We start from the raw sequence: 24,552 nt of genomic DNA, 5'->3' as shown, positions 1-24,552 counted from the left end.
GTAACACCCTTCTCCTTCTCGCCATGTCCTGATTGTTTTTTGTTTTGACCTAGAACAACAGGAAGTCACTTTCAAACCTGTAACAAAAACATATTTCGACATTAAAGACAACACAGACGCCATTTACGCGTTTAACACGACCGCCACGTCAGAACAAGGAAACAAAAGACGAAAATCGTTATCAAAAATAATTTTATTGATTCAGACCAAAGCAAATGGAAACATCGAAGAAGAGCAGCGCTTCATCATTCATGGACCCCAGCCAAGAAAACAAAAACAAAACAAATCCCGATTAATCCAAATCCTCGTCCAGTGTGAACATATTCCTCACTCCACTTCAAGAACCAGAGTGGCTATTACGTGGACTCAGTGTGATGTAATATTCAAAGACATCATGTCAAGCTCAAGTGTAATTTGGACCAATGCAGCTCATCTGCTTCTCTCTGGTCGAGTCACAGTTTTCAGCAATAATTTAAGATTCAACACGACTGCTCTGAATCACTCAAAGTTCATTTAACCGTTAGTGCGTTAAAATTCACAAAATTGAGACTGAAATGAAAAAGCAACCAAAACAAACGTAATGTGACTAAATTCTCAGCCACACAACACCGTTAAGGAGGGAATCTGACAGAAAACAGTAACAAAAGCAGTAAATTTAAAAATCCACCAAAAGTGAAAGAAAACCAAACACAGCTGAAACTTATTAGACCACCCAGTACAGCTTTATGCCATAACTAACAGTATTAGTCATTTCCAAAATCATCTGTGTTTCTGTTAATCCGCCAGTTTGTGCAAGCTCTTGAATCAAAATGATATTGGTCCAGTCTTCCTCCCATCACCCCCAGTCAGTCTCTCTTCTCTCAGCCAGGCTCTGCCTGGGGGTTTGTTCCTGTTAAAGGGGAGTTTTTCCTTCCCACTGTCACCCATGTGCCTGCTCAGAGGGGGTTTATCTGATAGGTGGGGTTCTCTCTGTACTATTGTAGAGTCTTTACCTTTATAATATCAAGCACCTTGAAGTGACTTGTGATTTGGTGCTATATAAATAAAAATGAACTGAAAATAAACTCATTGTCATGTGAATTTTCAGATTTACCATTTTACAAACAAAAATACAATAATAAGATAATAAAGCACATTTTCCAATCAAGACACCAAATTAAAGCTATTTGCTTGAATTCCTGCAGAAAAAAAAATGTTTTGGTGGTTTGATGCTTTACCCGATTAATTTCTGACTCCTCTCTGAGTCCACTGTCGGCTCAAATTTGGGATTAAAAATGTGAATTTAGTTTATTTTGCCTAATAAATGACAGCTGTTAGCTATAAACAAGCTTTTTGACACATTTCTAAAACATTTGTGTTTTCTTGTTTTTGATGACAGGTGATCTAATACATTTTAAGCGCTGTATCTATATCACACAGATTACAGAAAACATTTCAGCTCATACTGGGGTTTAAAGTGGTGACAAAAACTGATTTTCCTTTATTTCATGTAAATATACATCTAAACACACATTTTTCCCACAGTCAGTGTGGAAAGAATGAAATTCCCTGCAGGCTGCACGGAAAATAAAATCATGACTGTCCTGATTTTTTTAAAGTAACTTGCTAACTTTCCCTTCTCCTCGTCTGTAGTTGGACAGAAAATAGTGAAATTCACAGTAAAATGTGTCACTGCAGGTAACATTTAACTGGACAGTTATGGAGGGCAGCATTTTATATTTGTGTGCAGTGCGCTCAAACTTAGGAGACATTAACCAAATGAATGTTAATCTTTGTTATGACTCAGGTGAAATTAGCACACATGTTGGCTCAGGGGACGGAGATTTTAGGCCGCCGTCGTCTGAGGCGGTTTTTGAAGAAAAGGTACATGACCAGAAGACACAGGGAGGACAGGAAATAAAGGAAGACACACAAGCTGATGTCCACTTTCGAGAAGCCAATGGTCAACACGGACATCAAGCGTCCCTTGTGCCTCAGCTCAGCCTCCTGACCAAAGTACTGGCCCGCCACGTCTCGCTTCTGCAGCCGCTTCCTTGGCCGCGCAAAATCCAGATCAAAGCCTGCATCCACTGGTTCCAGACCCACCATCCCCAACCCTGCGCCCAGCTCCATGCCGAGCCCAAACACCGGCCCGGGCTCCTGCTCTTCCTTTCTCTGCAGGCTGCGTCGTTTGACTCGGGTGGAGGTAGCCATCTGCAGCGCCTTGGCCTTGTAGTGCTGGTTGACAAACGAGTCGAGATCCACAATGTCCTCCTGCGGGTCTCTCCTCATTCTCACAAAGCTCGGTCTCCTCCGAGCCTGCTGCCGGCCACGACCCAGCTCCATTTCAGGCTTGGCCCAAGGCGTTGGCTCAGACGATCTTCCTACCATGTCACCTGCTAGTCCATCCTCTTCATCTTCCTCTTCTTCCTCTGCTGCCGTTTCATCCTGTGGGCCTTCTTCCTCTTCCTCCACCTCCCCGCCTTTTTCTTCCTCTTCCTCCTGCTCAGTGGGTTCTGTTTCCAGAGGATGTTTTCTGAAGTCCAAGGCCTCCCTGGCTCTTCTCTCTGCGTGTCTCTCAGCTATGTGAACGACCTGCTGGCTGGCATGTTTCTCCCTCTGTTTTTCCAAAATCTGGCTTTCACTCTCCAGGTAGTCTGATGGGAAAAGGGCAACAAACCCAAAACAAATAAAACATACGTGGTTCTCCCTTCACCAACTTTCCAAAAATTACACTCTATGAATCTAGGACCAAATCTTCTCAGAATCTTAAGATACACAGTTACTAGTTTACACTTAGAAATTTAGCAGTCAGTCATTAAATGCATTAAAAATTCAATTAGTAAACAATGCTGCTTCATATATGTGTAACAGGCATCCAGGTATTGATGAACAGGTACAACATTTTTTTTTAAATTTATGTTTGGATCAGTCTAATTTTGACCTCCCAGTTTGGTAAAGTTCTTGAAGTTCATAAAATGTTTTCAGTCAAACCTGTGAGGATTCTGTCGGAGGAGAAGTAGGTCAACAGGAACTTGAGAACCTCCGTCAGGTTCCACGTGTGCTCCCCGTTGTCCTTTACTGCATGGCAGGCTGAACACATGTTGGGCGGAGGCCACTGGATCTTTGGAAATTGAGGATCTTCACTCAAAGCACCTGCAAAAGAAACAGGGTGAGCAGATCGCACAGTGGAGTTTTAAGCACTTTGTAACTGGGAGAATATCAAACGTGCAACAACAGACAGGAAATCAGGATCAACTATCACTGCAGGTTACATGCACCTCACTGTCAGAGGCCTCAGAAGTAAACTTCACATCTTCCTTCTACATTTATGACCATTTCATTCAGAAAGATGTCCTACACTTTATTACTGATATCCTTTTTATCCCTTTTACAACAAAGAGAAATCTTACAGTTAACGTTACAATGTTACCATGAAAACAGACTTTTTCTGTATTCACACTGCTGACAGAACTCAAGCATTCAAGAGATTTTTAAAAAACAAATGCAGACCGTCTCAGTGGCTTCTTTCACAGCCTCAGAGTCACACTAACAAACTCAGAGACTGTCTGTGGCAGATGAAGCGACTTCCAGTCAGATGCTTCTTCTATTGTTGGTGCACGCTGACAGCAGGATGTAAGTGCTTTGAGGACTGGATGCAATCTGCGCTGAACCCATTTGATCTTGTCACAGTGCTCGTAAAAACTAAGTGCCTATATGCATATGTGTATGTATGTATTTAAGAGTGTATATGTAAATCATCTGTCTGGGTGTGTGTGCATGTAATCTATGGATTGATACTTTTGTGTGCACTTGTGTGCGCGCTCGTATGACAGGGTCTAACAATGATCAATGGGCTTCTGGGATGTCCCAGTGGGAGGGATGGTGAGATAATAGATGTGGCCAAAGTGGACAGCATCCCCACTCATACGCGCACCCACCCGCCCACTCACACACACACCCACCCTGTTTTCAGGCACCTTGGTGCTCTGAACCACCTGTCTTGTCCCTTTACACCCCTTTGAAAGCAAAGTCCAATCTCCAAATTGAACATGAGACCAAGAGCAGCCTCAGCGGGGAGCTGCCCTTCTAATGAATTAGAAACTTTCTCCTTTAACGTGTTTTCTTTTATGTAGCCGCTGCCCACCAACGCCGCTCATCGCTCACACATCACTCGGCCTTTGTATGCTTGCAAACACACTGGCAGAAGACACGTACACCCACACACAGGGCAGCATCTAGTAATGAATTGCTTGTTGTCACCAGCAGGCCATTGTGTGTCTGAGTGTGTGTGTTGGTTTGTGTTGGAGAAAAGAAGGGCGGGGGGGTGCAGAGCAGCAGGTCTGTCACTTTACAGGACTGTCAATTTACATCCTCCTGCAGCACCACCACCACCACCTCTACTCCCCCTTCTCTCCACTGCTCAAGATTAATCTCAGTCATATGCATGGGTGTTTGTACTCTGCATACAGTACTTTACATAAAGGATACATCAATTTTACTGTGTGCTGAATGGGTGGCTGTGTGTGAGTGAGAGTGAAGGGGGGCTTTTAAACATTTCAGCAGGTGAGGGTGCACGTGCACATACATCCAGTATGCCTTGCATCTCCTTCCTTAGTCTAATCAGCTCGCCACGTTTGCAGCCAGGGTGACTTTAGCCACAGTAGCCATATCCAGATTGCCACAATAGCCCGTCACAGAGATGTCATCACTGCCAGGCATACATATTCATCAGGTATAAATATGTATTGTTCAGCACGTCAAACTAGCTTCTTCAGCAATAATCCTGCAACCACACATGCTATGCCAGCAGCATGGGGTGCAGGGGTGTGAGTGAAGGGGGCTAATAGTCAAGATTTCATGCTTATTTAAATAATTGGAGAGGAAAAACTCATTTAGGGATTGTTTATTGTATATCAGAGTTTCTGCTGGGGTTGGATAATAAATATCAATATTTCTTGTTTTAATTGAAAAGTGTGAACATGTAGCCCGATTCATTCAGGTGACACGTGCTCTTTATGGAACTACTTTCTGACTTTTGCTAATTTTAGATCATTTCATAGCAAAGTTTTTATGCAATCTATACTTTTATTATGAAATTCTCTCATTACCTGGAAAGATTTTATTGGACAAATATTTTTGGGAAAAGAAAATGTTGCTGAAAAAGTTTAACTTGACATTTTTATTTATTATTTGCTTATTTGTTTGCAATAGCTGCATGTTTGAGTTAGTTTATGCTATTTAACCAAGCTGTCGTCCTGTGTGTGTGCGCGTTATGTTTACTGGGACGTGCACAACAAGCAGATTCTGATTTGACATGCACTTGTGATTTTGTTTAAAGGGTCACATTTACAGCAAACCTCAGTAGTATTGATGCATCTTGAATAGATTGTGTGGATCAAGAAAAAGCAAACGCGAAAACACCAACGTTTCAGATAAAGGACGTAGCTGTGCTCGCACAATGTCCGGGTAACGACGCGTTAACAAAAACAGAAACTACACAGAAGCAATAGTGATGGTTTTAATAAATCAGGAACATTTTTATGCATCATTCGTTGTTTGTTTTTTTCTCCATTTGATCTTACTGTTAAAAAAAAAGTGCGATATAATTTTAGGGGAACCATCCACAACCAACAAAAACATCCCAGGAGGCAGCTGGAGCCGCTGCAGCAGCAGTGCTCTTCCATCTGTAGAAATGTGAATCAGTCTCAGCTGTTGACAAGCAGCAACAGGACTGAGCTGCCACCAGTCTTAATTCTGCCCGTGCAAGAAGGCCGAGGGCCCTGGGGCCTCTTTGTTGCCAGCTAAATTAATTGTTGGGCTGCTTTACAAATAGCTGCTCTTTCATGCATGGCTGCTTCTGAAAGGAGGGGCGGGGAGGCCTGCTAAAGAGCTCCACTTTAGGCAAAGAGGAGGGGAGGGGTTGAGTGGATGGAGCGCGCTTTCCTCGGGGAGACGCCGCCACTCACTGCAGCAAACGCTGCCAAACCCTCGGCTCCTCCCTCGCTCTCCCCTCCTGATTCGCCCGATTTAACCTCAGTGCCCCCCCCCCGGCGACAACTTAACCCATACAGAGGAAAAAGGGGAGGAAAAAAAAGGAAGTGTGTGTGGCTTGTGTCATGGTGTTTGCCACCTGCTGTCTCACATTACCCTGGGAATTGTACGCAAAGCGGGCCGGCTCCTGGGGGACGCATCCTGTGAGGATGCTGCACTATTACTTGTCAAGCAGAGGATATGAGTCCCAGGGGATGGTGAGTGGAAAGAGTGTAAGCTACAGAAGAGGAAAGATGGATGCATGAAGGGGGAGGTTAGATGGTGTTTAACTGTCTGAGGAGCCGCGGGGACGGTGTACTGCTGGCCTCTGCTGCTGAGGACACAAGCTGTCCCTCAGATAGAAGAGGGGGCAGTCACAGAAACACAAACAAAAGGCAGTGATTTAACAAAGTAGGCTGTTAATGACCACGCCACGCCTAATAAAATCAGGAACACAGAAGAGGTAGGAGAGACACTCTGTTTAGCACTCGTGCCTGATGTGAAGAGAGGAATTTGCTGACAGAGCACAGCGAAAACTAAAAGATTATATTTAGAAAGGACGGACAAACCTGGAAATACAGAGAAAGTTATGTTCAACATTAGATATGGATTTGATTTGTAGGCAGCAGTAAAAGATATTACTTGATTAAGCAGAATATAAAACCATAATCTGGCATGGATTATGAATGAGGAAGGGCCATTCAGACAACAGTGGGGGTACACTGGGTGTGAGAGAATGGGAGATGGCGGGGGGGGGGGGGGGGGGGGGGGGGGTGTCAGGAGAAAATGGGCGAGGTGGAAGCAGATGATACTTGGAGGGCTAAGACGTGGTGACAGCTGGTGTCTGATCTGAGGATCCATCCTTCCTCCCCTCAGCCTCTTTTAGTCATATTACAGAGACTAACTGGACACACACACACACACACACACACACACACACACACACACACACACACACACACACACACACACACACACACACACACACACACACACACACACGAAGAAAGAGGCAAGTATGTGATGGGAAAAGTGGGATGGAGTAAAGTAAAGTTTAAAAGAGACTTACTTTGATCTAACGTACATTATTGCAGAAGCAGCAACAAACCATCAATTTATTTTTAATCACTGATTAATCCATGTGGTCCAGTAATGAAAAATGCAAATATAATGCAACAAGTGCAACATCTTAAATGTGCTTGTTTGTCAGATAAACCACCTGAACGTTTCATTTTATCATCTCCATATTTAAACAAATAAACTGGTTTTTCAGTTTTTCACACACATCTCTTAAACATTACGTCACCAGTTTAAACACTGGTGGCTTGGACTGCATTTCTCATCTTTTTTTAAATTGTGGGTTTCATACAACTTGGCTTTCTGTTAGTTTATCTAATATTTGTGAAACCATGCTCGCTTTGGCGTGACTCACACTTTTATTTAAAGCCGTGTTACTGTATGTTAGTTTAAGTTAGTTCCACGATAGAAGATCAGAGACATTTTAACATCATTAAAGTTTGAGAGCTGAAAGAGGGAAAAGAAGATTCTACAAAGAAGCGACAGATGACCGAGCCAACTCCTACCTGCCAGTCTGTTGTTGACCACGTTGTGTCTGGACCACAACCACAAGACTGCTGTGGGCAGTGATGTCACCTGCTCCAGAGTCTCTGCTGCCATGTTCTCAAAGTGTCCCGCACACTCCCTGCAGCCAAAGAAGTTGTGGACGTAGCTTCTCATCGCACGCAGCACCTCTTGAGGATCTGAAGGGGAAAAGCAGAGCAGTGCACAATCCTTTAAAATACATTACAATACGTTTAAATTCAACTTTACTGTAGCAATTATTAAATCTGTCATTTCCTCCAAAGTCGCTCACAATCACAGGCACATCTAAATGAGGTCACAGCTGCAGAAACGCACCTGAGCATGCACCTCCTGAAGGTGTGCCAGTGGCAGCGAGGATCCAGCACCCGCTGGATTCCCACGATTACGTAGGAGTCACCCAGAGCTGGGTTAACCCCCATATTGAGATGAATGGGATAATGCAATCTGGAGATTAAAGGCCGTTAACGCTCTATGTGAATGGTGGCCCGGCTGTTGTCTCAGGACTCCAGCAGCCCGCAAACATATTTCCCTTTAGCCGTTTGCTTTTGTCCTCAGCTTAGCAGATCCTTTAGATGTTCACCAATCAGCTGGTGAGAGCACGGACAGGAGCTTTGAGCCCTTTATGAAAATAACGATAGGCCTGTGGAACACACCTTTGATACTGTACGGGTGTATGCAGATATGGATAAATGATGTTTTCTCTGATAGTCAGAAGTGTGTGTTAGTGTGTATGCCGTGGTGGTCTGCGGTGGGCCAGATGGACACCATTTTTGGCCAGTCCATCTGCAGGTCACATAATGGTCTGTAAACCTGGGGATTAACCTCGGTGTGGATGTATCTGAGTGTGCCTGTCTCTGTGCGTACTGAAGGGAGATTAACGTCCCTGCCAGGAGCGGAGCCTCTGGTCATCTGCCTCCTATTTTTATTAACCACTCACATTCCACTAATCTACAATAATCCCTTTTCACACAAACAATTAGGCTCAATTTGAACTGTTAAAAATAAAAATATAAACTAACTCATCTCTGTCAGATCAGGTCACTGTTGGGAAGGAAAAAGGCCAAACCAGAGCTCATGTGTTTACAAAGCTCTCTCATCCTCAGTCTTCCACTGCATTTTTGACCTCTCAATGACCTTTTAATTCATTGCAACACAAACTGTGTTTGTACCTGAGCCTTTGCTGTTAGCTTGAACAGTAAGAACATGGAAGAGAGTCCACACCCCACAGGGATAACGTCTGAAGTGGGGCTGTGAACCCTGGCAGCCCACCCACCTCACGCCGTCTGGCAGCGTCGAGTTTGGAGACTGAGAGAAACAAAAAGAAAAACAGAAGAAAAATCAAATTACCGGTAAATGTGAAGTAAGGACAGGAAACAAACAAGCTAAATAAAGGAAATCACATTTTCTTTCTCGTTGTTTTAAAATAAAGCAGGAGGCCTAATTTATCATAAACCTGCACGCTGACCTCTTACTCCAGTGAACATGAGATCTGCTGCATCTCTGCACAAACCCCTGCAAACACCTCTGCACAGGCCCAACTCTGCAGATGAAAACGGACCTGAACAAATGATTACTTAACCTCGTGTGGTCACTAGAGCTTCTTGGCAAACGCTATTCAGCTTTTTAGGAAATGTGGGGGGGTTTTCAACAAAAGGGAGACCCATTTTATGATTCTTCAAAGGAAAGAAAGTGTCTTAGTGTTCAGAGAAGCTGGAAAGTATCACCAGGCTTTTCCTCTAAATGAGACAAAACTCTAAAAGTAAAGAGTCTCTCCAGTATCTCGAGATCCGTTCAACTTAATGAAAGCAGCTGCGTGGAGTTTCCTGATCAATGGGAAGTCAATCTCAGGTTAATGGCTCAGCCCTCCACTAATGAACAGAAGCTATCTGCATCTCTAACCACGAGCCACAGTTGAATTCAACAACATATTTTCTCTGACATAAAGTCGTTGCGCTCATTGCACTGCACTGCCATCACTGGCTTGATTGACAGGGTTACTCAGATGTCAATAGTAAAGATTTGGTGCAGAGTCCATTTCCTCCGAGGCGGAGTCTATTCATACCTTCCCATTGATTCATTGATCCATTGATTTGCCTGCTAAAAGCTAATGATGTAAGTAAGTGAGTCTTTCAATTTGTGAGCGGCTGTACGCCGGAGGCACGCGGGCTTCATTCCAAAGACAACAGCACATAGATTTCCAGCTGCATGCGCTAGCACAGAGACAAGCGCAAAGCAGATACGGCAACATCTGGATGCTCATCTTTAAGAGTATTTTTCTACCCCTAAACTTGTACAGAAGGTTTTTTTTAAGATGTATTTTTATGCCCATTTTGGCATTTCTTTGACAAATTATTGTGCTGCCTCTGAACTGATTAAGTGTCCAGACTGACAAGTGACCTTGTGGCTAAGCAGAACGACGAGGCTACTCCCAGCCAGACGCTCGGACATCAGTCTGGGTGTATTTTGTGATGACCTGCCCTCTGTTCTCCCTGCAGCTGCTCATCTGTCTGCTACTCTCTCCTCTCCCTTCCTTCCATTGGCTGCTTTGGCTCTGTTTGCATTTATGTACTTTCTAAATGTAGTCTGCAAACTACAAACTATTTTTGAAACCAGTAAACGCCACAGACATAAACAACGTTACTACAAATGATTCGGATGCACCAAATTCATTTTAATAATAATAATAATAATGTATAATTTGTCCCTGTCAGAGCTCACCTGTGCATCATTTTCCAGTTTTTCTTTAAATGCTTCGTATGAAATGCGATCTCCAGTCTGCTTCTGTAGCCAGGAGTTTAAATCCTTCAGCAGGTTCGTCACTATAGGACGGCCTGGGAAGTACTAAGGAAGAACAAAGCACAACATATTCATGGTTCGCAATACAAACAAGGAAAACATCTCTACTGAGTTCCAGTAAACAGACTAGAAAATGAAGGGCATTTTGGGGAACAGTTGCAGGTTTGAATCCGTCGATTCATTACTGGAATAAGAGACATATCACCAGTGTTGGTCAAGTTACTTAAAAAGTAATCAGTAACTAATTACTGATTACTTCCCCCAAAAAGTAATCCCGTTACTTTACTGATTACTTATTTTCAAAAGTAATTAATTACTTAGTTACTTTTTAAAAACACGATTTACAACCTGAATAGGTGATAAAGCGATAGATCTTTCAGCCCAATTCTACTTTTTCTGCAAGGAAAAGTTTAGGGGTTTAGGGGTTTTTTCGCTGTAAAAAGAAGTTTTCTTCCCACGCACAGCGGACACTAATGTTTTTGTCCCTTTTTATGGAATCAAACTCAAAGTAAGGTCAGTACTTCCACGCTTTAAACGCTGCACGCTCATACTCTCTCTGCACTCGATATATGATCCACTGTTGATCTGCACACAGCTGTTGTCACGAACGTTGCACTCGCTGACGTCACTGTCATGAGACGTTCTCGCCAAAAAAAATAAAAAAATAAAAAAATCACGGTTTTAGTAACGCAGCAACGCAGTGTTCCTACGGGAAAGTAACGGTAATCTAATTACCGTTTTTGCAATAGTAATCCCTTACTTTACTCGTTAGTTGAAAAAAAGTAATCCGATTACAGTAACGCGTTACTGCCCATCTCTGCTCCTCACTCAGGCTGTCACTGTATATGTAGTTCGAGAACCAGAAATCTCATTTCATGCATGTCACTCACTCTAATTACATTTGTGTTGTTAGACTGCAGTGTAGATTACATTAATGCAATAATGATTCCAGCTGAAATTTAATTGCTTGCACAAAGTTTCTACAACTAATTTAATTCATGTTATGAGCTAAACATGCAACTTAAACTAGAGCCAGAAGAATCAATCTTAAATGAAACATTTGTTTGTATCCATTACATCCAATTCAGCCTGATTCATTAGAACCCAACTCCTGAACATGTTTCTGATAGAGCCACTCACCAGCCAAAACATGTTTTCAAATCAACATCTCAGTTTCAACCAGCAGTAGAAATCCTGCAAAGGTCCGAGCAGCGCTTCTGAATAATACCTCCAGATCATTAGGATTATTGGAAGTCATTGCATGCATGCCTAAATGATGCAGTTTGATGGAAAACACTGCGGGCTTCCCATTTACGTCAAATTTAGTTTTTTGCTGATTACCTTGAAATCTCCAAACACCCTGTACGGCCCCCAGACCCCCCAGAGAGCTGCTACATGTCCAGGTTTAAAACAAAGGGGGAGCACGCAGTCGTGGTTTTAGCCTCAGTGATTAGATTTACTTTTAGAGCAAACCACTTTTATCTCTGTTTAAAAAGAATAAAAGAAGTTTGGCTTTTTAAAAGATAACATTTTTACACCATCTTTAATTATTACATGTCTACTTATAAAAACACCCTGTAGCTCTGGTTTAGAAAGAAGCTACGGAAAGAAAAAATAATGTAGTGATGAAGATGTGACGACACGGGTCTTGAGGCTTCTTCGAAACGCACGTCTTCACCCGGGTAGAACATTTGTTTCCTAATATTTTACAAAAGATTGTGGTTTAAGGTTTGTTCCTGCTCAGCACCTAAAGAATTTCAGTAAATGTGACAAAAGCCAAGCTTGAGCTTCTTCATTCATTAAGATCCATTTCCTAAGCCACTAACAACCACTTAGGTGTTCCTCACTCGGGCTTTCTCCTGTTGTACATTTACTCCTCACGTCACCTTGGCAACAGGCACAGCTGTAAAGAAACGTGACACTGTAACTAGCAAAGTGGGTAAACGAAGCGGGAGAGGAAATCCAGCTGATGGGTGTCTGAGACCAGTGATGACAGCCTTAAGACACACACAGAAAACACGTCTGCCCGGTGACTGTCAGACAGACAAGACCGCTTTAATAAACTTTGGCTTAATGTGCTTCCTATTCTTACATTAAGCCTCTCTCTGGAATAGGTTATGATAACGTCTCGTTTCTCAGAAACAGACACAGCAAGTAAAGCTTTTTTCCACAACTTATCCCGTTTTTACGAACACACTGGGCCTCTGGAAGCAATACGAGGCAAGAACAACAAAGCAGGGGAGGATGTGTTCATGGGAACACGCCTGCATATAAACACACACTGATCTGTGCGTTACTCCCACTTCATCAGACCTGCTGCGATGTGCAAAGAGTCCTGCTCCAACACATGTGTCCCTTACATAAAGCACTAATAACTGAGCACAACCTTCCACTATACTTTTTTCATAATCCATTAATAGACAAGTTGACTGAGTATACAGAGGTAAACGGAGGGTTTTCTGCAGTTTCAGAGTTACTTAAGTAATTTATTGGTGTTCATGAAACTCAGATCTCCAGCTCAAATAAAAAGCTGACATCATGCGCAGGTTTGACTGACTTATAAATATATAATTACAAATAAAGAAACCAGATGAATCCTGTAGCCTGACAGCTTTGAGCGGACCGACCGACTCACCAAGCCCCGCCTCCATACACACGTACACAAAGTTGGAAAGTTGGGATGTGAAGAGCAGCACAAAGGCTGTTTGCTGCTCCGGAGGCACAGTGATAATAGGTTTAGGTGTGGATCCGAGGTCTGAATGCCAACTGGTTGGAAAAGCTCATTAAACAGCCATATGAATTTAACCAGAGGAGAAAACGCAGATGTTTTCCACTAATGCGTTTAGGTCAGCATCACCAAGCAGCCCTATTCATGAGCTGTGCAGGTTCGGTAATCGTGTGAAAAGAAAATTTAAAAAGGAGAAAAAAGAGACTCAGACGGTTTCGGTTTGCTCACATTGATCTAAATAAAGCTTCATCCTGCCTGCCTGGTTCACAATCAGTCAGTTTTCACCAACAGCTGCTTAAAGTAATGCAGGCAACACCGCAGCATTTAACAAGTTTCCTTGTTTAAAAAATGTGTTAATTATTAAACTAAAATGTCATTGTGTGCTTTTTCTTTTTCACAGCAACAGTAGGCTGGCATCAGGAGAAATTATACTGGCAATATATTAACAAAATAAAACCATTCAGCTGACAGGACGATTAAAATGATTCATTTATGGATGAAATTCTGAATGAGGGACGCCTGCTGATTATTGATTTTCTTTTGCTACTACTTTTATGATCTCTGCATCTCTCTGCTCCAGAGATCTTCATCTGTATCTGTCGCTGTATCTGCACAATGTGCACAAACACTTCACCCCCTCCTGCACCCATCCCAGTTGGACCATGACAATCCCATTCACCCTGGCAATATGTCATTCCTGATCCGATTAGTATCAGCAGCACTTGAGAAACCGCAAGCTCCTTGTGGTGAGGGTCCTGAGAGGGAGGCATCTGTTGGCTCTAACAGGGGAGACCAGGCCAGGCCGGGGGTGGAAGCCAGGGGTGAAGGCCCTCGGTAATCTACTGCAGACACGTGCCCGAGTGGAAACCAGAAAACAGCAGCCTCATCCTCACACACACGCACACAAAATACATCAAAGCGAATTGACAAATTCTGAGGGAATGCTCATTAAATCTGTAATATGATTCATAATTATCTGGACAGCTAATTTTAAGAAAAGCCAAGGCAATCTTGGCAGCAGAGGCACTTTTACACATTATGTCCTGGGCCGTGGCGTGAGAAGGCAGACGTCTGTGTTCCTTTAAACTAAACCCCTCCTCTTAATTCTTTGTTTTATTCCTCAGCCCCTTTGTCCCCTCTGGGCTGAAGGGCTTCTTTCGAGAAAAGCAGGATAGAGGTGTAATCCTTAAAAACCTCGCTGTAATGCTCTCATGCTTCCCAAGATCCACTTTTTTAATCCTCATATACATGTAGAGGATTCATAAATCAGGCTCCAGCCTGACAAGATAGTAAATCTAGTAATATTACGACTGGGTGCAAAAACGCTGCCATCTACAACATGTGGCACAGAGATGTGATGATTGTATGATTATGGAGAAGAAAGAATTCATGGAAGTGTGATTCTTTGACAAAGCAGACTAATTAAAAAAACGAATCCAGGAAAGAAGACGCTCAGGAGGCTCAGGACACAGTTATTTGTCTAATAAGAGTCAGTTTTATATATTTATTGGTTTTCTTGTCTTAGTTGATGAAAAACAATCATTAGAATCACTTAAAACTATAATTTTCAGACTTTTTAGACAATTAACTGGATACGCAGAAGAATGACAAATGAATATGCTGATTAAATTAATACTGAAAGCCTTACTTGTAGGCACACGTGAGCCTGTGCATGGAGCTTTCCACTCACTGTGTGGTTCAGCTCACATTAAAGAGTCATGATTAAGGAGCATGACAGCAGAGTGAAATAACACTGACATTAAAGGTCAGGCCATCGTGAGTCACTTTCACTCTAATCACATGACTCACACGTGGCGCTCAGGTGTTTTTGTGTTTCGTTTTAAACGTAGCGCTTTAATAATAAGGTGCAGAGAACAGTTTGAAAGTGAGCGATTTTAGACGAATCAAAAAGCGAGTCAAAGATTATCCAGCTGGCTGCACTGTAAACATGACCTGCAGGCATTTCCTGCGCTCGTGTCCAACCCGGTCTCACAAACCACGACTAACAGCGAGTCGAGTCTGGCTTAAAGCATTCTCACCATGCAGCGAGACCTCTCAGTCAAATGTCAATAAGGGCCGTCGAGTGGCGGTCGGCTGTAACAATGACGCCCTCCTCAGCAACACAAAGCCCCGCTGGGCTGCCGCTCCATTCTGGTAAGGGGTGGGGGCATGCTAAAAATACCACTGGGACCTGCTGCTATTCACTAAACAAACTGGAGCTAATAGGAGGCCACAGTGCTCTGCCACACACACACTGACGGAGATGGCTCTCTACGATGCCTCCCTAGAGAGCGAGATATAATCAGAGAGATTGGTGGCGGACTAGGGCAGTGAAACAGGCTGGTCTGTAGCCAACAGGAGCAGGATAGCAGGTCAGGCCTCATCATCACAACATGTTTGCCTGGCTGGCTCACTTCACACAGAAAGGATTTAGCAAATAGAGGTGTAAGAATGCAGCCAAAGGCAGGGCGGTAAAAAGAGTGGAGACACTGAAATATTTTGGAAAAACAACAACAACAAAAAGGAGGAAAGGGTAACAAATGACAATGAGAGACAAACATCACTCGCACGCACCCACAAGACTGGCATGGTCACAAATATTTACAGAAATGCTTGTGTGAAACCACAAGCAGGAAGACAGCATGAGCCTGTGGGCAGCAAGCACCCTGAGAGGCACCATCAATGCCCACCAGAGTCTTTGGACTTCTGCTCTAGTCGGTGCCATTCACTCCGGCTTTCTGACACGTTTGTGTGTTTATGAGTGCGCATACAAACAACAGCACGCACAACAGGATATAACTGTAACAAAGTGACGGAGACCAAAGTTAATAACGTATGCGAAGGAAAACAAAAGCCAAACGCTGGAACAGGAAAACTCAAATCTGCAGCTTTAACCCACATTCTGCTGTCTCAATCTCCACCTAGTGGTGACCTGCTGCAACTGCAGGACTTGAGCTACAACATTGCCTGGTGAAGCAAGTTCATGTTCAGCAGATTTGCTAAAATTGATTATTTTTAGTTTATTTTTATCAATATCTAGAAACAAACAGTTTTTAATGCTTTTCTGACCACAACAGTTTTCAGTAGTCAGTATACGTCAAGATAACAAATCCAGTCAGACAACGAGGAGCAAACTGCTTTAAAAAATACAAATCTGCTGTTTTTTGTACTTGCTGTGTCTGAAAGTTCTGCTAAGTGTACCTTGGCCAAGACAGAGATGTAAGCCTTGAGAGAAGTCAGTGCCCGCCCTTGGAAAACAGACTGAGCACCCAGCTCAACGCGCAGGGAGTAGTGCAGCGTTGACTCCAGGTCTGCCATATACACCCTGAACCTGAGTGCAAAAAGCAAACAATCACATCAAGGCGAAATATGAGTCAGTAAAGATGTTTGTGGATGTTGTGTCTCATTCATACTTGTCGAACGGTCTCCAGGGATCCTCTGTGTTGTTTTTAAGGAGTTCGGTGGAGACTGGTGGAGGCTTCCCTGACCGCACCACCCCCGGTAGCCTCTGGAGGGCATAAGAGTAGAAGGCACGAGCCTCAATGTCACTGTGGGAGAAAGGGAGAAGTGAGGCCATCACTTACACAGGTTAATACAGGATGTTTTCAGTGTGAAAGTGCATCTGTGCAGAGACGTGCACACTGAGAAATGCAACAATCACACCTGAGTAACATTAACGTGTCCATATCTGCAGCGAACCTCAAAAAGCAGTTTTCTGTTTCGTTTTTTATTTCAGTTTCAATCTTTTGTCTCAGCAGTCCAACGCCATAAAACCCTTTTTACGACCTGTATTTTTCACGGCCGTATATTTTACACACTTACGGGAATGCATTTTAAATACTAGGCAGATGGTGCCAGGGTAAGTAGGAGAGAGAGGTATGGCTGATCATTTAGGCATGTGATAACCCTGCAACCACAACCACTAAAGCGCTCACCACCCTCCATCCCTCACATCCTCCCCTCATTTTCCTTCTCTCCTTGTCACGGACGGAGAGAGAGGGAGGGGGAACGAGAGAGGGAGAAAGAGCGAGCGAGAGCATCGTAAAACTTGAACAGGATGGTAATAAGGAGGATGGATACTCGGGGCCAACGCTTACTCACACCAGCCTGGGACTCAATTACACCTGCGTGTGTGTGGGAGTGTACAGATGTGGAGGGGAAGCCATTCATCCAGCGATCCCCAGGGCCAGCAGGCAGGCAGGCAGGCATCAGGGTGAACTGAGGGGGAATGCATTCACCTGGGACCAGCACACATTACATGCATGAAGGATGTGAGACGCCACCCGCACGCTCGCGCGCAGACACGCAAACACAGGCGCACACCACTGTGCTCTCCCAGGATCAATCAGACATTCAGCGATGATGGGAGGCCATCTGTCGCCGTGTGTGGCTGGGGCTTGTTTGGCAGGTGAAGCCAGAAAAGCAATGGCATTGTTTTCATGCAAGAAATTAAAAAACCTCCCTTCTGTACAGTGATGGAGATGAGGGGGGCTGGAAAGGGGAGAGATGGAGGGTGAATAAATAAAACAGCAATAAATCATTTCCTCTTTGCATTTGTCAACTAAAAAGAGTCCTCTTTGCATGCCAAGTTATTGAAACAGCCAAACAAAAAGGCATAAACAGCAGATGAATTTGCAGGGTGAGGAATGATCAGCGCCGCTTTATGATGGTGAATAATGGAGTGATTTTGATGCTCTGATCCCATTAAGAGGCCAGATGTTTAAAAATATTCTCATGAATAGCGTTCAGATAATGAGAACACTACCAAGCTTTTCGGAAGAGAGCGGTGCAGCCGCGTGTTGAACAATGACAACCAAAGGGGAATAAACTTGGTGTTTGTGCAACTCTGACCCAGTTTGAAAGGAAAGAAAACAGGTAGGAGATCCATGCAGGGCACGGACCTTCTAGTTCCACAATATTGGCAGATGTTTCCACAGCCAGCGTGAGCAATGCATGTGCTTCTCTCAGGCTCACTGCCTCAGCTCAGCCATTCAAAAAGAACGGCCTCATTATAATAATGCAGAAATCAGATTTTTACGTTTTGTGCGCTTGTTTCACGTTTCATTGCTTTGGGCAAGGAGCAACTGTGTTGGACTGAGAAACAGACATTTCTACTGGAGCCTTAGACTTTCTTACGTTCTGTTAGTGCTTAGCCAAGGTTACTGTCACATTTTAGCTGGCTGCCTCCACTTATGTGTTTACATAGTGTGGTCGGTTTTATAGTGGTGCTAAACTGGTGGAAACTCCGCCCGCGAGCCTGCACTGGTGCTCACTGCACTGGTGCTCACTGCTACCCTCTTTTCTCACCTGTATTCTCCTCTAGTAACTGCACAGCGAGGCCAAAGCGCATGAAGGACACGTCGTACAAAGACCTGTAACTGCCCTTTTATGTTTGTGCTGTACAGTCCAAAGTTCTGCCCACCCACAGAGATGTTTTCACTTTCTGGCCGATTCTCACGATGTCCAAGAGTTTATACGGAAACAACAAGGTCACCAAATAATGAACAATAACAAATATCAGTCAGAAAAATCAAGGAAATCCGTGAATAACAAGGTTGATTAGACAAACTGAGTAAAAACATTAGATAAGGAGTGTGTGGGTTGTTTCAAATATTTTGATTTTTTTCCATAAGATCATCAGTATTATTATAGAGCGTGCTGAACGCCCTTACATTTTCCTTATACTAGAAAAATGTGTTTATAAACTTTATTTTGTCACTTTTTCAAAAGCAGTTTGACATGCAGTAGATACTGTAAAGACTCTCACACTCTGAGTCTGGTGAAGTTGCCTCCAGGATAATAAAGGTAACAGGATGGAAACTCTGTGACGCCCAGTTTGGTCACCAGGCTTTCCTCAGTGTTCAGGACCCTGCGCACCGCAATGCTGTCAAACTGTAACAGGTCCAGGGTCACCTAACGTACAAAACACACACACACTTTACCTCGCCATGTTTCATAACACGGACCTATTTAATGTTAATACGCCGCCGTTTGACAACAAACACTGCGAGCGTTTCAGTCACATCTCCGACGTGTTACCTCTCGGCCAACGTACGACGTGGCATCTTCAAAGATGAGAGCCAGGTGTTTGACATCGTTCGTCTCAAAGAAGACGTCGACCTCCATTTGGCTGGGGGGAGGGGGGGGGGGGGGGGGGGGGGGGGAGGGAGAGGGAGAGACCCACATCTGACTTTTTAAAAATCAGCAAAGATAAATAAATAAAAGTGAATCATTATGTGTCTAAAGGTCATAATAACAGTATTTAGGGTGCAGAATGGTTTGCGTGTGTTTAATGTGTTACATGCTTTTCAAGAATGTAAAAATAAACTAAATGAAAAACACAAACAAAAACACCACCTTTCTGTCATTTCTCTGCCTCCACCTAAAATACTAAAACTTTACAACAAAATCGTCTCCACCTGTGAAAAAATAAATTTAAAAAATTCTTTTTTTGCTTAAAAAACCCCAAACAAAAAAACCAACTGCATTTCTGAATTTCTGCTCTAACATGACGCTTTCACTTTAAACCCAAAGAGAAAGACTTCCTGGGCCTTCCCCTGCTGAACTATGTGTGCTTTAGTTCACATGTCTGTATACTGTATGCGTGTGTGCCATGCACCAGGGCGGCCATGTAGTAATAATGAGCTAATGGGGAGTCTTCTGAGTCAAACTGAATTTGTCATAAACTTTAGAAATCAACTTTTTTAACCCCTTATTTAAATTTAAAGTGAACAGTTCTTTTTTTTTTTTGCTTATAGGAACAATTCTGCAAACAAAACTACAAAATCCACAGAAAGTTGAAGATATGAATTAAGTTCAACAACAAAAAAAATAAATAAATAAAATACACTGGGAACATGACAGATACTGGAAAGGCTCAATTTTAGGTGCATACACAATCGAGTAAGAGGACAGAAACGAATTCAAAACAAGTTATTTTATGAAGGCAGGGTAACAGGAACTGCAAAAGAAGAGCGAAAAATATTGAAATAGAACCCGTTTTGTGGAAACATGTTTTGTATGCTTGTAAAAGTATGGGACGTGTGGAAATACATTTTGTGGATGTTATTGTTGTAAAATTAAAGTTAAAAGAATCTTTTATAAGTTGCTATATGCGCATTAATTCCTTCAGCTGGTCGTTTAAGCCCCTTGGTAGGTGGTTGCTAGGCAACACAGAGACATCATAATATCATATTAGATGAGAACCCTCGAACCCCTAACTGTGTAGGAGTTACTGCAGATACATCAGCTGGCTTCAGTCGTGAGTGATGATTGAACAGACGATAAGACTGCAACTGTAAAACTGCTGATAAAAATAAGTTTATAGAAACTAGTGTTTCTGCTCGTGTGTTTACCTGGTGGGCTCCAGTGGGGGGCAGGCAGGGGGCCAGGGTTCACCGTGGGTTTCCAGTTTGTCTAAGATCTTGTGACGGAGGTCTTGAACATTACGGCTAAACTCTAAAAATAAATAAATCAAAAATGCAAAGATTTTATTACAGATGATCTTAAACTGACACAAATCCGTATTTACCAAAACATCAATACAAACGAGTCCAAAACAGGTAACTGTACTCTTAGGTTGGTGAAATAAATGATGCACAGTGGATATAGAACACGTTTGAGCTAAACCAAGACAAAATAATTAGAAACAAAGGAGGAAGTTTGAGGGTTAAGCATATTGAAATAACACCATGACTACACAAGACAACTTATGGTGGTGTTTCCAAGAAAACAAGCTGAAGGCTCGGTGAGTGTCCTCTCTGTGTGTAATACCTCTAAAAGGCAGTCCTTCATAATCAGGCTTGGAGTAGGCATGGAAGAACTGAGAAGAGAAAACAAAGAGGGAGGTCTCAGTTAAGAAAAGACGAGAGAGAGAAGTGAGATGTGATCAGACGGGCCTCACAGCTACGAGTGAAGCAAAGTCATGTTCTGTAATATCTGATGGGGGGGGGGGCAGCCCTCCTCTTGACCTCTTCCTGGTTAAAATGAGTAGCAGATGTTAAAGCTCCAGTGCAAGTTCAAAACAGAAGGAGCTCTTTGTTTTATTGGCTTTTGATGCGTGAGCTTGAACACACTCTGCTGACTAATCAAGTATGAGTGCAGATGTTTGAATTTCTGCGATGTGGCTGTTGATCATGCAAACGTTGCATGTGGCAGACTGACGAGATACTGCAGCTAATACAAGAATAACGTTTTCAAAATGACTCCTTGATGTTGAGACTACTAAAGGACAAACTACACAAAGTATTGTTTGTTTTTATATACACACTGTTTTCATACTGCCTTAAACAAATATGCATAATTACAACAGTATTAAAATCTAGAACAGGACCCGTGAATATAACAGTGTTTGATTCAAAGAGTAAAAAAATGGGACCGTTACTCATGCAAAGGTTTAACCATCATCTGCAGAATATGATCAAATCTTTGCATCACTGCTGGAAGAGCTGAGAAGGAAAAGCATGGACCTTCATGGGATCCATCTCCATGTGCCACCCCTGCACGGGGGAATGTGCTGGACTCATTTCTAAACAGGATTCATTAATGCAAACACGGCGAGCAGATCCCAACAAGCTGAATGTAGGACAACGAGTATGTTTGTATAACACAATTTGCAGTTTCTGTGATAGTTTTCTAACAGTCATGTGCTACTTTTTTTTTTTTTTACCCTGTGTCTGATAATCATCTGCTTTTGTACGCTCGTACACTGACACGTCATTATTTCCCCAGTGCAAAACTGAAAATAGAATAGAGAGGGGGAAAGACAAAAACACTGAGTAACAGTTGTAGGTTGTGTCAGCCTTTATTTTAACAGCATGTCTTTTTCCTCTGTGAAAGTTTCCAGCCTCTTCTAGTGAAATATGCACACCTGTGACTTCAGCACGAGCAGTGAAACAGTGACAGTCTGATGATGGTCTCTCGTGCTTTCGTTGTAGCTACTGAATAAAAGCCAGACTTGGTAAAGAGTCTATTTGACAGTGTTTACTTTTGAAAACTAGAACAAAATCTAAATGTGGGACATGGCCTCAGTATGTGGGACAGGGGGTGGGAACGAGGGGTAGAAATGCTGTGTGCTCAAATCTAAGGGGGGGCTTTGGTCACCCTACATGCAAACTGTTACATAAAAGCCATATCAATGCCCAACCATGTGAAACTGAGGAGTTAACAACAAACTGCCTTTTCAATTTCTTTCCAACTTTCTTATTTCTTATGTCTGAATAATTGTGATTTAATTTATTCGGAGAACTAAGTTGTTTACTTTCTTTATGTTCTCCTTTGTGGATCACTGTAAGGATCTTAACTCCAACTCATTGTCAGCGTGCTGTGGTGCAGCACCTGGAGACCAACTACAGCTCTAAGCTTAGTCAAGGGAACTATGGGAGTCAGGTTCTCCTGAGAAAACCTGCAGGAGCAAAGAGGGGTAAAAACAAGCGAACCACACAGAAACATCCTGCCACTCAGGGGGTCCGAACATGAGACTTTCCTGCTGTGACAAGACAGTGAGCCACTGTTTTTGGATGCCTAATTCAGCCTCTTTTTCATATAATCAGCAGCTTTAGTGGAAAGAGTGAATTTCCACACAACACTCATCATAAAGGAAGAAACAGCCATGCAGACAGTTCATATATAGCATACGACCTTTATTGTGGGGTACCCTCGGACTTTGTAGGTTTTGCAGACCTCCCTGTTCTCCTGATCAGCGCAGTCTACAGCTGCCAGATCCACAGCCGGCTTCCACTCTGAACAGACATCAAACAGAGGGAGACAGACCCACAGTAAATATTTATTTACAGTCTACTTTGCTGTGTACAGTCCATCAGCACTGGATGGGGCCCCGAATTAGTCTCGATCCATGAATCAATATAGAAGGTACGGCTTTTAGGATAAAAACTTCTAGCTATAAGCAAACTGTCAGCTGCTACAGGTGAGCAGCATTTTCCTTTGATATTCATTTTAGAAACTTTGCTTCACGAGCAGGATCGTGGGAGTCCACACACCCGACAGAGGTCCAAGGCTCATCCGGTGCTGCTCCCAGTGTAAAATCATTACATTGCGAGCATTCCTAATCCCTCCAAGGCAGGCCGTTTGATAGCATGCCAAGCCATGGATGCCACTGTGGACTGCGAGTGAAAGCACTGGACTGAAATACCCTGTGACTGTGTTGGGCCCCAGCCATCATCAGAAACTTCGTCCTTAACCATCATCCTAATTATATTTGCTCGGATGCTTCTGTGAGATTTTCGTTGGCAGCGGCTGCAGGAGCAGCTCTGAGTTGGAGAGGACGTGAGAGCAGCGAGCAAAATAAAAACACTTCCATTAGATCTCATGCTCTAATTAACAGATGGAAAGTGCAGCTTGGTGTTCTCATCATTTCCGCGCAGAGATGAAGCTCGGGAAATATTTAAAAAGACTAAATTATAGATTTTTTTTATCCTTAAAATGTTTAGCAGAAGTTTCTTTTTAAGGCAGCGAACAAGACCAGCTGTGCAAAGCTGGAAGTGAACACAACGAGAGTCAGAATGACTGAAAGCTTTCAAATGTTGCTGCTGCTCTGTACACACCTTTAATGTCTCTGGCCAGGGCTTTGTACGTCGGAGAAAAGGCGACACAGTGTCCGCACCACGAAGCGTAAAACTCCACGATCATAGCAGCTGTGGAGTTGATCAAAATAGACTCCACATTTTCCTGAGTTAACAACACGATCTGGTCCGAAGCCGTGTACAGTCCGGCCTCCGCGGACGGAAAAAGGAGGCACAAGCACAACCAAACCGCAGATGTTGCCATCTTTCTGGGATGTGTTTGTATTTCTTCACACCGAGACGTGGCACGGCCGGAGCGCCGCGTCATCTTCCCCCTCCGAGCTGCTGCTGCTGCTGCTGGAGCTCCGAGTCGTCTCTCTGAGCGCACACACTCACTCCGCTGTCACAAAACTTGTCACAACTTTTTCTGCCTCTGCTTTTTTTATGCCCACCGGGCTTCGTGGGTCCTCCCCCTGCCGTGCAAACCAAAAGTGCCATACAAACAGCGCAACTCCGCACGATCGCCCATTTGTCGTCACTTTAAACGCACGCTAGAATAAGATGAAACTATTAATTCATGACGATTTAAAGTCACGTGCAGGACACGACTCTACACAGGAAATGTCATTTAATGGCTGTAGAGACTTTAACTGCGAAGTGATACGCGTCCGAGCACACGTTTAGTTTTACGTGTTTAGTTTGTGGTTTTCTGCAGAAGATACAATTTTGTGACGAGACAGAGTTTTGCATTTTGAGGGCAGGTGTCCTTTAACAGAACAGCCACAGAGACACAATATTCAGTTTATTTCCAGCTTTTTATCTATAACGCAAACACACTAGACTAATGAAGAAAGATCCCTAACAATAAAAAAAAAAAAAAAAACACTCTTTGAG

General features: G+C 43.2%; 1 protein-coding gene across 1 annotated transcript; it reads right to left on the bottom strand.

Annotated features, from left to right (window-relative positions):
* Positions 1 to 181: 181 nt before the first annotated feature.
* qsox1 (quiescin Q6 sulfhydryl oxidase 1) lies at positions 182 to 24,202 on the bottom strand. The gene is made up of 13 exons (XM_080876909.1): positions 23,701 to 24,202; positions 22,778 to 22,878; positions 20,912 to 20,960; positions 20,494 to 20,596; positions 19,178 to 19,268; positions 18,906 to 19,051; positions 16,552 to 16,686; positions 16,340 to 16,469; positions 10,333 to 10,455; positions 8,784 to 8,919; positions 7,596 to 7,772; positions 2,974 to 3,135; positions 182 to 2,636 (listed from the first exon to the last, which is right to left on the bottom strand). Exons 1-13 carry the CDS (start codon positions 23,984 to 23,986, stop codon positions 1,810 to 1,812), a joined length of 2,466 nt encoding a protein of 821 aa, XP_080733035.1. The 5' UTR covers positions 23,987 to 24,202; the 3' UTR covers positions 182 to 1,809.
* Positions 24,203 to 24,552: the final 350 nt, after the last annotated feature.

Source organism: Rhamphochromis sp. 'chilingali', assembly GCF_963969265.1.
Source record: "Rhamphochromis sp. 'chilingali' genome assembly, chromosome: 3".
Classification (NCBI taxonomy): Eukaryota; Metazoa; Chordata; class Actinopteri; order Cichliformes; family Cichlidae; genus Rhamphochromis; species Rhamphochromis sp. 'chilingali'.
Note: the sequence above shows the minus strand (reverse complement) of the source record. Positions and strands in the feature narration are given on the sequence as shown.